The following is a 13,486-nucleotide window of genomic DNA, read 5'->3' as shown; positions in this document are numbered from 1 at the left end:
TGAGTGGTATAATGAAATTTGGAGTATGGAAACAAATTATAAATTAACAACAGAAATTAAATTTTAAAAAGGGATGATTAAAGTAAACAATTATAATGAAATATGGGAGGGATTTTATAAAAACAGTATTGGTGGAAGGCAAAGGGAATAAACCTATTCAAGAATGTATGTTGTTTTGGAGGGGATAAGGGCACAATTGGAATATATTGTATATCTTTTAGTTGTTATAGAAGAAATATAAGGAAAAAATTGTCTCCAGGGTGTGTGCACTGTAATATTTGTATTTTCCTCTTTTTTTGTATTTAGATTTATATGTATTATGTTTGTATTATTTGTATTCAAAATAAAAAAAATAAAAGGAGCCTTGATAGTACAGTGGTCTACGCACCCTGTTATTAACACAGCTGCCTGCAATTTACTGCTGGTTCGAATCTCTCCAAGGCTCAAGGTTGACTCAGCCTTCCATCCTTTCTAAGGTAGGTGAAATGAGGACCCAGTTTGTGGGGGCAATAAGCTGACTTTGTATAAATATACAAAAGTATGAAGGCTATTGCTTAACGCATTGTAAGCCGCCCTGAGTCTCCGGAGAAGGGCAGCATATAAATCAAATTAAAAAAAAAAAAGAAACGAAACTGAAAATAAAATTTAAAAAAAACCCAATTATATTTAGTAGGGTAGTAGTAGGTACTAGACAACCCATTCCCCATACAATTCATTTCCCAATGGGTCATTGGTTCAGATATATTTCCTTACCTAAACAGAGAAACAGAATGATCATGGGTAGGCAAAAAAGCAGGGAAGAGTCAGATAGTTCTTACAATGGATCTAAAGGATCTCTTGAACAGGAACTTTGAAATTAGCCTGACAATCAGATTCTGGACTTAGGAATGCAAGTTTCCTATGCTTGATTTAAATTTATGTGCCACAGATTTTTTAAAAATGGAGACAAAGATGGAGTCCCTTGATATCATAATGTGTAAATATCAAAGGACCAAGAAACTTTCTGAAATCAGTCAAATGCATGAGAGCAAAACCAATTAAAAACATCTCCCTGAATGGTTTTTTTCAGTAACAGAAATATCTATTTATATAATACATATTTGTTAACTTACTAGTATTGATTATTTTACTGTATTCAAAACTACTACAGCTCCACTGCAAGCAAAAATAACAGTAAAGACAGATACATGTAGGCTTTTCAGGGGCATTATTTATGTATACACTAATATTAAACTGAACATGTACACGCATATATGCATTTATAACATGAACTAAAACTTTTTCAGTATGAAATGTCTGGAATCTCGAACAGATTAACACTAATATCATTTACTGCAAGAAGAGTGTAGGCTTCTACTGAGGTATCTGATATATTACATATCCTAAGGTTGATATATTGTAGCTTTCAGCATGGGGAATTCTGGGAGTTGAAGTCCACACATCTTATTGTTGCTGAGGTTGAGAATCCCTGGTGTTAAACAGTAATTTGCAGCCTGTGGTTTGTGGATTGCAGGAGAATCTGAAGGACTTCTCTGTAGCTTTGATGTTTCCCACATCCCTTTAATGGTCACTGCCTTAATTATGCTGGGGAATAGGCTGTGCAAGGAGACCTTCACCACACTTTAATCAGACTCTTCACAGTCCAGCAAGCAGCTATTTGGTGGGCAGTCAAGAATTCAGATGTGTTGAAGATGGAATTCAAGGAAAGTCATCTCAAAATAATCTTTATCAATGTTGATGGTGGGGAGAATGAAAGGCAGTAGGATATTCTGTCCCTTTCACTTAATAATTCTGATCGTTTCCAAGATGTCTGTTCTAAATCATGGTGACAAAGAATGATGGATTTATGCATTGTGATAGTGTAACATAAAAATTGGTCTTTGCATTTGTATTTGTATCCGGATGTGGTATGCAACATCAGATATATCACAGAGCTTTAAGTTTTGAAAACAAAGTTTTTTTCACTTGTTTCCTCCCTATATATAGTTTTTTTTTCTTTTTTGGTTCCTCTGTGTCAGTACAGACTCCTTTTAACTGCCTGATCAAGTCCCTACAGTTTCTTGGCATGATTTTTCAGAAGTGGGTTGCTTTTGTTTGCTACTGAGGGTGGAAAGAGAATGACTGGTCAATGTTATCCAATGGGCTTTATGTCTAAGGCAAAAATAAAACTCATCATATCCAGGTTTCTAGCCTGTGACATTGACTATTACACCAAACTGGCTCTCTGCCGATGAAAATAGTAATAAGGGAAAAAAGGTTCAGCCACCTATAGAATAGAAGAAGCCATTTGAATTTGTTTCTCCAGTGTACTCTATGCAGAAGAGGCACAGGTGTCTGCATATGTGGTCCCCCAACCATCACCAACTGCATGTGTATTTTAAGGCCAAAAATGTTCCTGCTCTGATGTATCCTAGATGGCCAAGAAAAATATGTGACTTATTAGAATTCTTCAAAGATGTAAAAATGCTTTCTACACCTATAAAATAATTGAAAAGTTTAGACATTATTATTTAACATTCAATAAAGTCTTGAATGTTTTGAGTTATTCTATGCCAAAAAGCAACAACCAGGAACATTTAAAACAAACCATTTATTTTAAACTGAACGGTTATTTTTAACAGTTACATAAATTACACAGAATGACTAAGTCCGATGGTTTCACAAGGGGAGAAAAATTAAAATTTTAAGCAGGGAAAATATCACAAGAGGTAAAAAGAAAGAAAATCGCCAAAGCATTCAAATAAGGCCATAATTCTTTAATTTAAAAAAAAAAACCAATAAAATTCCCCCAAGATCAGTATTCCCTTTTCTTTCAGTATTCCAGTGCTGCTAAAACTACAAGTCCTGTACAGATGTAATCAAGGCAGTGGTTACAAGGGTGTAAATCCTTCAAGTTCATCTCATATTCCAGGTCCTTTGAAATGTTGGGATTGCAGTGCCGGATGGATGAACACCCTTTTTTCCAAGTTTTTCAGCATTAGCAATGTAATATAATAAAGCGTATTAGTACATGCAGTTGCCCTTGAAACTTCAGACTTAATTGCCTTCATAACTTAAAATTCACAAAGTGCACAGTTAAATGCCAGAAAATGTAGTCTGCTACTCTATCAACAGCTGCCCATGCTTAATACTTAATGGTCTACTGGAGCAAAATGATGCTCTTTTAAAAGAACTGTCTCACTGTAAAACATTTAGTTCCAAAGATGTGCCAACATTTTTTGAAATAAAAAGTAGAAAAACATAGATTATATAAAGAAAATACAAAAACACTAGAAATGACCAAACATTTTCAAAGGACAAGCACCACAATGGACACTAGCATTCAGTTTTGTAGCATATAATCATTTTACTCCAACCAGTCAACTTCATCAAATTCTGAATCATCTTCTGAATCACTATATTCCACAGCAATGCGGCGGGACAAAATGGTGGCGACATCATTTTCAACACGCTCATGTTTAGCTTCTTGTTCACGTTGTTCTTCAACCTTACGCAACTGAATACCTAGAATATCACCAAAAAATTATGAATAATTAACATGTATTTTGCAAGCCATCTATATTAGGCATAGCAACATAGACTAATTACTTTCCACAAGAATCTTTAATTAACAGCATGCACTTTTATCGCTTACTTAGGAGTACCTAATTTTTCCAGTCCAGGTAGTATAACTCAGAAGTCTGAGAAGACATCATAGGCACTTTCAACAAATGGCTACCAATGAGATAATCTCAGTCATAAAACACATGTTTACTAGAAGGCAGACTTTTAAAAACTGATCCTGTCATTTCCTCTAGTTTACCAAGAAGCACTCTATTATTTCATTTTACCTTTCTCTTTTTTTTTCACAACAAAAAAAGACAAAGATGGCAACTTCTGAACAACTGAGCCATTCATACAATTGCGTTTTCTACAAATTCCTCTGAACAGTACAGTCCTCAAAAGCATTCTTGGAAATAGGTATTTTCTTTTAGGCTGTCAAATAATTTTACGTATTGTCCAGTCTCTCGAGGGTGACCAAAACTATCTGTTATCTAAGGGGTCCCCAACTTTTCAGCCTGTGTCAGCAGGCTTATGTGTAATTTTGACATCATATTGTAAGTCCTCTAAAAACATGCCTGTCAGCGTTGGTATGAATGATCACAAAGCATTTGCTAGAAGAAAATTGGGTACGATTGTTCTCTATTATCCTTTTGGCTTCTTAGGATGTTCTCTAAATACTTCAACTATTCTTGTTTTTCTGAGTTGCTGGGCACATTCCCAAAGAAAATACTGAGTTTCAGCCCCTCAATATTTTATTTTCTGAGTCTGCCTCAAAGGTGCAACAGAGGTAGTGTTCATACTGCAGAAATGCCTGAGGCTGGTGCTGTGCTTTGCAACATGCTAGCTTCCAAAATCTATTTATTTATTTTAAATGGAAAGAATAAAAATAATCAGATCCAACTGAGTGAAGCATTGAGCTGGAGAAGGAACCAGCCTCAGGCGCTATGTTGTGTATTTTGTACCATTAGGCATCTTGTCTGGGACATGCAAGCTAGTTTAATAAAGAAGGGAGGGGAAATTAAGAAGGGAAATTCTTCAGTTATTCTTTAACTAAGGACAGAAATGTATGAATATAAAAATGCAATTACAAAAATAAGATTATTCAGTAATAACCTTTCTTCATACTTTCGATTAAAAATGCACCAATTGATTATTAATGTAAACTGTTGATATACAAAGTTGATATACAAAGTATTCCAAGGACTGGCTGCTGCTGATTTAAAAGTGAATTCATTAAAAGTGAATTCACAGTTGCATGGGAAGCAAATTACAGGGAAGTGGTTAGATAAAGTAAGATAATGGATTATTTTTAGTAATAATAAATAGTAACTTCTTTGCTGTAAAATTGTTATATAAATTATAGCCTTAGAACAGACTCAAACTTTCTGGCTCTTTCAAAACCAAGAATATACCATGTTTATCAGAATAAATCAATGCTGACCAAGGCTCCTGAATTTAAAATAAATTCAGTCTAAAACAGAAATCAGAATATACTTTTATGTAATTGTCCACTCTTTATCTCCCAGTTATTTAAGTTAATAAAAATTAAGCTATTCTGTTACTTGTGCTAATAATTTCAACCAAATAGCATTTTAGGCTTTAAATTTTTTTTAAAAAACTTGTGGACAACAGAATGAAAAATCGGAGAGCAGTTGTTTGGTATGTTAGAAAATGCATCAATTAGATACTGATTTTTGTTGTTGTTAAACCAAATACTATAAAATACGCTTGTGGCACACTTTCACAGACTATATTCTCAACACTGTACTATGTGGAAACCATTTTAGCTAACATTTATGTAGAGCTGTTATAAACTCCATCCAAGGATAAATGACTATCTAGCATCAAGTGAAGGTGTTGTTGCTTTTTAAAAAAATCCATATAGCAATTTGCTTAAGATGACATGCTTACTCTATGCTAAGTGGGCATACTTTAAAAAAAAAACATTAAATCTGCAAAAAGAAATTTTGCTTCATCAAGTGTGCAGCCCTGCTAATGGATCCACAGATAGCTAGTACCTTTTCGTATTGCTTCAAGGAGGACACTTCTGGCATCACTGATGACGGGTAGTGTTGATGGGTGCCGTTTGGGTTCAGGAACAGGACTGACTTGGGATGGTGGGGATGGAGGCATTATGGGAAGGTGAGGGCCTGGGACAGTAGAGCTGGGCGGGTGAGAAAGAGTTGAAACTGGTGATGAGGGACGAACACCAGGAGGCGGCAGTGGAGGAGGTGGAGGAGGTGGAGGGAGCCCTTGAATTTCACTTGGCGGAACTGGAATGGGTTCACAGACTTGGGCAATTCTACTGATGGGAGGAGAGGGTTGCGCTAAGGGAGGTGCTATGGGGGGTGGAGCTGGATGAAGAACTCCGGGAGCAATCTGTAGTGGTGCAGGGGGTGGAGGGACAGCTGGAGGTTGTAAAGCAGTGGTGGGAGGAGGAGGAGGGGGTGGCACTGGAGGGGGAGGTGTGGAAGTCATTGCAGATCTTAATGAAGAAGTAGATAGAGCAGACGGAAGAGGGGGAGGAGGTGGGGGAGGAGTGGGACTCACAAAGACTTGAGTTCTGCCAGCAGCAGGTGACTGAGGGCGATTTTCTGTCAAAGCTGCAGTAGAGCTGGGATAAAAGAAAATACTGAAAATGAGTACAACTAGAAGAATGGAAATTAGTTGTAGTCACATTCTAAGTATCGATAATAATTTCAGAACATGCGAATATTTTGAATGTGCAATTGGTCATACTTGAGCCAGTTCCCAGTGTTTCCACATCTAACACATATTGTTTACCATTTTATTTCTGACATTGTATTACAAATAGTTATAAATAAATGACATATTTATTTGTAATTTTTTTTCTGAGTTATCAGATAATTATAGTTTGGTTGGCAATATGGAATTTAATAAAGAAAAACATGTGAAAATGAAAGTAGAGTTCAATCAGTATAACTATTATAACATAGCACTAAAAAGACGAATCTGTCAAAGTAGAGAACATTTCGTTACAATAATTAAATAACTGACAATGCATTGCTTAACATGATGATAAAATGTATTAAAATATTTAAGAGCACGGATGATGAATGCTCGGTATTAAGAATAAATTACTACTAGGGAGGTAAGCTTCTCTTTTGAGAGTACTCCACAAAAGCAGTATGAAACACTGTCCTTTCCCCTTATGGTAACACATTGCACTTCAAAGTGAAGTAGAATTTTGAGTAGAATTGTGTAGATTTTACAGCATGTGTAAAAAATGGCTGCCCAACATTATTTTGGCAGGCCTCAAGAGCTTCCTCCCAGAGATGGGCCCAAAAACATTGGCCCTTATTCTTGCTTTTTTTTTAGAATTGTACAGGGTTTGAAGTCTTCCTAGAGACATCATTACCACTGGAGATCAAACGATCTTTTTCATTTGTTTATTGCTAACTTCATATAATAACATCCAGGAACTGAAGAAAATGTACATGGTACCCTTTCCTCTATATTTTTCCAAAAGCTGAAAGATAGTGATGGCTCAAAATCAGCCAGTGAATTTTATGGCTGGGGATAGTGTTGAATCTAGATCATCTCTATCTTAGTCTGATGCCTTGACTACGCCTAACACCAGTTACTGGTTGGTAACAATCTCTATTTTCAGTTGGTATGCCATCAGGGCTGTCTAACAATTTAGATTCGAAAAATAAAAGGACACATGGACATGTCACTCCTCAGCAATTGTTTAAAAGGCTGCCATTTTTCTTTGGCTTGGGCAACAACTGAGCACTCCCAGGAAAAGGTGAGCCTAATTTAAGGAGATGCTGACAATTGAAGTCTGCTACCTATGCGTGGACCAAACCACTTTTACCTTTAGAATCTGGATCACCGCACAATTCTAGTAGGTATGTCTTTTCTTGGGCAGGATAACCTAATTAAAGGGATTTTCATAATGGTAGCAAATTATTCCAATTACTATAATATGCTATAATAGTTCTTGTTTAGTGACAACAGGAACTGGCAATCTGGCTGTGATATGAAGCGGTCCCTAAATGAAACTGTGACTGTGCTTACAATCTTGATTCAGCTTTCCTTTGCCCACAGACCTGCAAAGGACATAAATGCAAAGACTGGTTGCAAAGTTACTTCTTCATCACCACTGTAATTGCTAACAGTTCCTATATGAGACAGTACACTGTAGCTAAACAAGGACTACATGCATGTGAACTTCAGTTTTTTCCTCCTCTTTTTAGTTTTAAGCTGAATATGTCACTTTGTAGAGTTTTATATTATTTTATTACTTCCATTTTGATGGATGTAAGTGTTGAACTGGCTCATAACTAATGGCAATAAATCTATTTATTGAATAAATGCATAGGAAAATCTCTAAGAACAAAGCATATTAAAGAGCATCAAAGTACTCAGACTTATCAAACAGAGAATAGGTATTTAATTTAATTTTAATTTAATTTAATTTCCAATTTATATACCGCCCTTCTCCCTGAGGACTCAGGGCGGTGTACAGCCAAGATAAAAAAACATAGAATACAAATATTAAAACATTTAAAAATATATATAAATTTTGGCCCGAAAGTTAAGAATCACAGACTAATTAAAAGAATTTAAAAATTTCTTCTTAAGCCAACCCGGCTTGCTGAAAAAGGTGGGTTTTCAGGGAACGACGGAAGGCATTGAGGTCCTGGATTCTTCTTATCTCCGGGGGCAACTGATTCCAGAGGGTGGGAGCCTCCACAGAGAAGGCCCTCCCCCTGGGGGCCACCAGCCTACATTGTTTGGCTGATGGCACCCTGAGGAGGCCCTCTCTGTGGGAGCGCACGGGTCGATGGGAGGTCGTCGGTAGCAGCAGGCGGTCTCGGAGATAGCTAGGCCCTATGCCATGGAGCGCTTTAAAGGTGATAACCAACACCTTGAAGCGCACCCGGAAGACCACTGGGAGCCAGTGCAGCTCGCGCAGGAGCGGTGTTACATGGGAGCGCCATGTTGCTCCCATCACTACCCGCGCTGCTGCATTCTGGACCAGCTGGAGCCTCCGGGTGCTCTTCAAGGGGAGCCCCATGTAGAGAGCGTTGCAGTAGTCAAGGCGAGAGGTGACGAGGGCGTGAGTGACTGTGCACAAGGAATCCCGATCAAGAAAGGGCCGCAACTGGCGAATCAGGCGAACCTGATAAAAGGTCGCCCTGGTAACAGCCGTCAGATGTTCCTCCAAAGACAGCTGCCTATCCAGGAGGACTCCCAGATTGCGAGCCCTTTCAGTGGGGGCCAAAGACTCGCCCCCAATAGTCAGTGATGGAGTCAACTGACTATATTGGGATGCCGGGGGCCACAGCCACTCAATCTTGGAAGGGTTGAGCTTGAGCCTGTTCCTCCCCATCCAGATCCGCACAGCCTCCAGGCACTGGGACATCACTTCAAGGGCATCGTTGGGGTGGCCTGGGGTGGAGATGTACAGCTGGGTGTCATCAGCGTACTGGTGGTATCTCACCCCAAAGCCACGGATGATCTCGCCCAGCGGCTTCACATAAATGTTGAACAGAAGGGGCGAGAAGACCGATCCCTGCGGCACTCCACAAATGAGAGGCCTCGAGGTCGACCTCTGCCCCCCTGCCAACACAAACTGCGACCGGTCGGAGAGAAAGGAGGAGAACCACCGCAACACAGTGCCTCCCACCCCCAACTCTTCCAGCCGGTGCAGCATGATACCATGGTCGATGGTATCAAAAGCCGCTGAGAGATCTAATAGGACCAGAACAGAGGAATAACCCCTGTCCCGAGCCCTCCAGAGATCATCCACCAACGCAACCAATGCCGTTTCCGTGCTGTGCCCAGACCTGAAACCCGACTGGAACGGATCTAGATAGGATGTTTCCTCCAGGAATTGTGGAAACTGTTGCGCGACCACACTCTCAACAACCTTCGCAATGAAGCGAAGGTTGGAGACAGGACGATAGTTAGCCAATATTGCTGGATCCAGGGACGGCTTCTTGAGGAGAGGCCTCACCACCGCCTCTTTCAGGACAGCGGGGAAGTGATGGATTTTTGTTCCTGTAAAGTTTTCTTACTTGCTTATTTATTTTGTACCTACAATTTACAGTCTGTCGGTGTCAGCTATTGCCAAGGCTCTCTGACCTTTCATTTTAAGTGCTTCTTACCTCACGCAGGGTGGAATGGGTTTCACATCTCCTCCTCCATGCATTGGTGGGGGTGGGGGAGGTTCATGTGGTCTTACTAAAACACGCTCTTCTGCCCTGTTAAGAAGTTCGTTCATTTGGCTGTATGGTAATGCAGAAAGAGAATAGGGTCCATCCATGTGTTCCACATATGCCTGCGGTCTGAACAGAAATAAATCCCATGCACATATGAATGAATTTGTGAATGAATGAAAATGAATTTAATTCATTTTAGTCTCTGATTTCACTGCCATTGCAAGAAAAAAACATTTCTCTCAAAAGGAAAATTAACCCACTATTTCAATACTTATGGAGGAAGACGGCATCGAACAGTTAGTGATGGATGGCCAACTTAACACATGACAACCAAATATACACACCTAATACCTTGTTTTGTAACTGTCACAAACTATGAACACTGAAGATGTGCACTGAATGCAGGAACAGAAATTATAAATTCAGTTTTGCTAACTCCAAAGCAAATAGCAAATCATTATCATCACTGCTATTATACACATATAAGAACAGGAGGGGGTTGTCTGGAGAGTAAGGTATTCAAAAGCCCTCCCTGGAGAATATGGGAAGGTAAACTGCAAGTCCAATCATGAATATAAAGTGGCATGACAGACAGCAATGATCTATTACAGCAATGTCAAATTATGGACCATTCTAGAAAATTACCCCTAATTATAGAACGTACAGATGACAGCTAGCTTGAAATTCAAACAAACATAAACTGGCTAGGATCAAACTCTGAGTTTTGAAGAAAACGAACCTGGTCTCAAAATGGGAGGCAGGGCCATTAGCAATTTCAATATGCTTATGTAAAAGGCTGGCATCATCATCCGCAAGTTCTGGTCCCTGGGCTAATTTCTGCCATTCTCTGCGCCTGTCATGAGGAGCCCGTGGCACTTTTTCTGGTTCATGAGGACGATCGAGATTCTTCTGCTATTAAAAAAACATAAAAAACATGACACTGAAAGAGTTCTGCTCAGCACATAACAGAATGCACCAGAAACATCCATTTTCTTTTAACTACAACAAGGATATAACATTTAAACTAGACTGTCAGTGATAATTCCTTCATATTTTCGTCATTCATTCAGCAGTAGAAGATGTAAGTAATAAACAATATAAATCAGTAATCACTGAATTATTGTACGTAAAACAGAGACTATCTCTCATATCTATTATACTTACTATAAAATACCTATAAGACTAAACTGACTATAAATATATAGTGACTATAACTAAAAATTATGAACAAATGAGTTTAAGATCTATGAGATGCTATAAGGTTGATGCCTTATTAAATGCATATGAGAATAAAATATAAAAAGCTAGAAACTATAAATTTATAAACTTACATGACCTAAAATACTCTGAGATAAAAACCTAATCCAATTAAAATATGCATTTCTACAAAAACTGAATCTTTATTAACAAGCAACTAAGATGAAAATACAGTGTGTTCAGAAAGTATTCAGACCCCCTTCACTTTTGTCAATTTTATTAACCTGCAGCCTGATTCTACAGTTATTGAAATTCATTTTTTTCTCATTAATTTACACTCAGTATCCCATAACGATAAAGTGAAAACAGAATTTTAGAAATGTCTATAAATTTATTAAAAAGAAAAAACTGAAAAATCACATTGGCATAAGTATTCAGATCCTTTACTTAGTACTTTTTTAAAGCACCTTTGGCAGCAATTGCAGCCGAGTCTTTTTGGGTATGACGTGACAAGCTTTGCGCACCTGGATTGGGGGATTTTCTGCCATTTTTCCTTGCAAATCCTCTCAAGCTCCATCAGGTTGGATGGTGACCGTCAGTGGAAAGTTATTTTCAGGTCCCTTCAGAGATGTTCAATAGGGTTCAAGTCAGGACTCTGGCTGGGCCACTCTAGGACATTCACAGAGTTGTCCCTTAGCCACTCCTGTGTTGTCTTGACTGTGTGCTTAGGATCATTGTCATGTTGGAAAGTGAACCTTTGGCCCAGTCTGAGGTCCTGAGCGCTGTGGAACAGGTTTTCATTGAGGATATCCCTGAACCTTGCTCCATTCATGGAGGCACCTGAGCTAAATTTCAAATGTTGTTGCAAAGGGTCTGAATACTTATGCCAATGTGATATTTCAGGTTTTTTTAAAAAATAAATTTACAGACATTTCTAAAATTCTCTTTTTATTTTGTCATTATGGGGTACTGAGAAAAAAAATGAATTTCAACAACTGTAGAATCAGGCTGCAGCATAACAAAATTGACAAAAGTGAAGGGGCTCTGAACACTTTCTGAATGCACTGTATGTATATTAAATACTTTTATCAATTAACATCTCCTGGCTAAGGATCCTGCCATATTTTATATGCTGTCACATAGAATTTATACTTTGAAAGCAATGACAGCTGTTTTCTCGAAGCAATAAATGGATGTAAAATTGATCTGAACAGGCTGGTAGTCGTAAAAATAATGGGTACATAAATGTAGTACAAATGTCTCGGTAATAATTACAGTAGAAGATAATGTGTTCAATAGTTTTGACTTGGCCATCATCACAATGACACAAATATTCCATTAAGGAGATCTTCCTATGCTTTCGCTGTAGCACAGCCAGGTGAAGGATAGGGATAGGAGTTTCAGTGAAAAACCTTTTGTGTTTATAAATTTTTAACTACATAAAACATAAAAAAGCAATATCTTTTGCTTTTTACCATCTATTTCCATTATAAGTTGCCTTATAAGCAATCTAGACTTGGATATGCACTTGAGAGTAAATAGGAAGAGATAACCTAAAGCTAAGGAAGATAATTTATTCTCGTCCAAAAGGGTCAGTATCTCTATATACAAACATTCATGGGCTATCAATATTTATTTTTACTACTTTGCAGAAAGACTTTTTCTCATGATTATAAAAATATGTTTTAAGCAACAGGAAAATCCAAGCCAAAATCAGCAAGGGCATAAGTTTAACCCATTCTATTTCCCATTATAGAATTTATCATACAGGAAACAAAACTTCTATCTGAGAATTGAGAGAGAAGAAAATATATCATAGGCCTGAATTGATGGAATGAAGATTCTTTTTTTATCTATTGTGCATATCTTCCCTTTTTTTATATGAAACTTTTATTTTTCAGAAGGCATTTCTACTACTTTTGCCAGTTCTTAACTTATTATTCAAATAAGTTTTATTATGTTTAGAAAATTACATGATTTTAATGGCTGCCTTGATGGGGCTACTTTTGTTTCATTGTGTCGTTGGTCAAAAGCAGTATCTTTTACCTTTTGTTTTCTCTTTTCCTTCCTTTTATCTTCTGTATCTTGTAACATCTTTTCTTTCCATAGATCAAAGAAATATGAAGGATTTGTGTAAAATTTTAAACCCTCTTTTCCATCATCTCTAAAGACAAAGCAACATTGTAAAGTATTATTAAATACAGATTGAATGATAACATCTGAGATTATAACACCCTCATCTCCAAATGAAGAATACATTTCTAGCAGGATGAAATCTTAAGTAGAATATACCTACATATATACAGGGGAAAAGATAAATTTTCATTTCTAAGAAAAATAACTGACACTGCGCTATAGCTCTATAAAGCACATATTGAAGGAATGTCAGAAATTAGAATTAGATGATGTTAATTCAATAGATAACCATATCTGGGGGCAATAACAAGTGGACTCAAATTTTAAATTATTGAATACACAAATCATGGCAAATGTTTCATCATATGTCTAAATATTTAAAGGCCCTGTAAAATTCATTATGTAATGCCCATTTAAAG

General features: G+C 37.6%; 1 protein-coding gene across 1 annotated transcript in view; it reads right to left on the bottom strand.

Annotated features, from left to right (window-relative positions):
- Positions 1-3,310: 3,310 nt before the first annotated feature.
- WASF1 (WASP family member 1) overlaps positions 3,311-13,486 on the bottom strand; it is a 64,052-nt gene continuing 53,876 nt past the window's right edge. The window contains exons 5-9 of the mRNA XM_070953388.1: positions 12,978-13,095; positions 10,474-10,646; positions 9,681-9,860; positions 5,562-6,157; positions 3,311-3,504 (exon numbers count right to left, since the gene is read on the bottom strand). Coding sequence (XP_070809489.1) covers positions 3,347-3,504; positions 5,562-6,157; positions 9,681-9,860; positions 10,474-10,646; positions 12,978-13,095 — 1,225 coding nt within the window. The 3' untranslated portion in view covers positions 3,311-3,346. The remainder of the gene's footprint in view (positions 3,505-5,561; positions 6,158-9,680; positions 9,861-10,473; positions 10,647-12,977; positions 13,096-13,486) is intronic.

The sequence above is a fragment of the Pituophis catenifer genome, unplaced genomic scaffold (assembly GCF_029215685.1).
Source record: "Pituophis catenifer annectens isolate HBS135680 unplaced genomic scaffold, rPitCat1.0.hap2 SCAF_1, whole genome shotgun sequence".
NCBI lineage: Eukaryota > Metazoa > Chordata > Lepidosauria > Squamata > Colubridae > Pituophis > Pituophis catenifer.
This window is presented reverse-complemented; position numbering and strand designations above follow the sequence as displayed.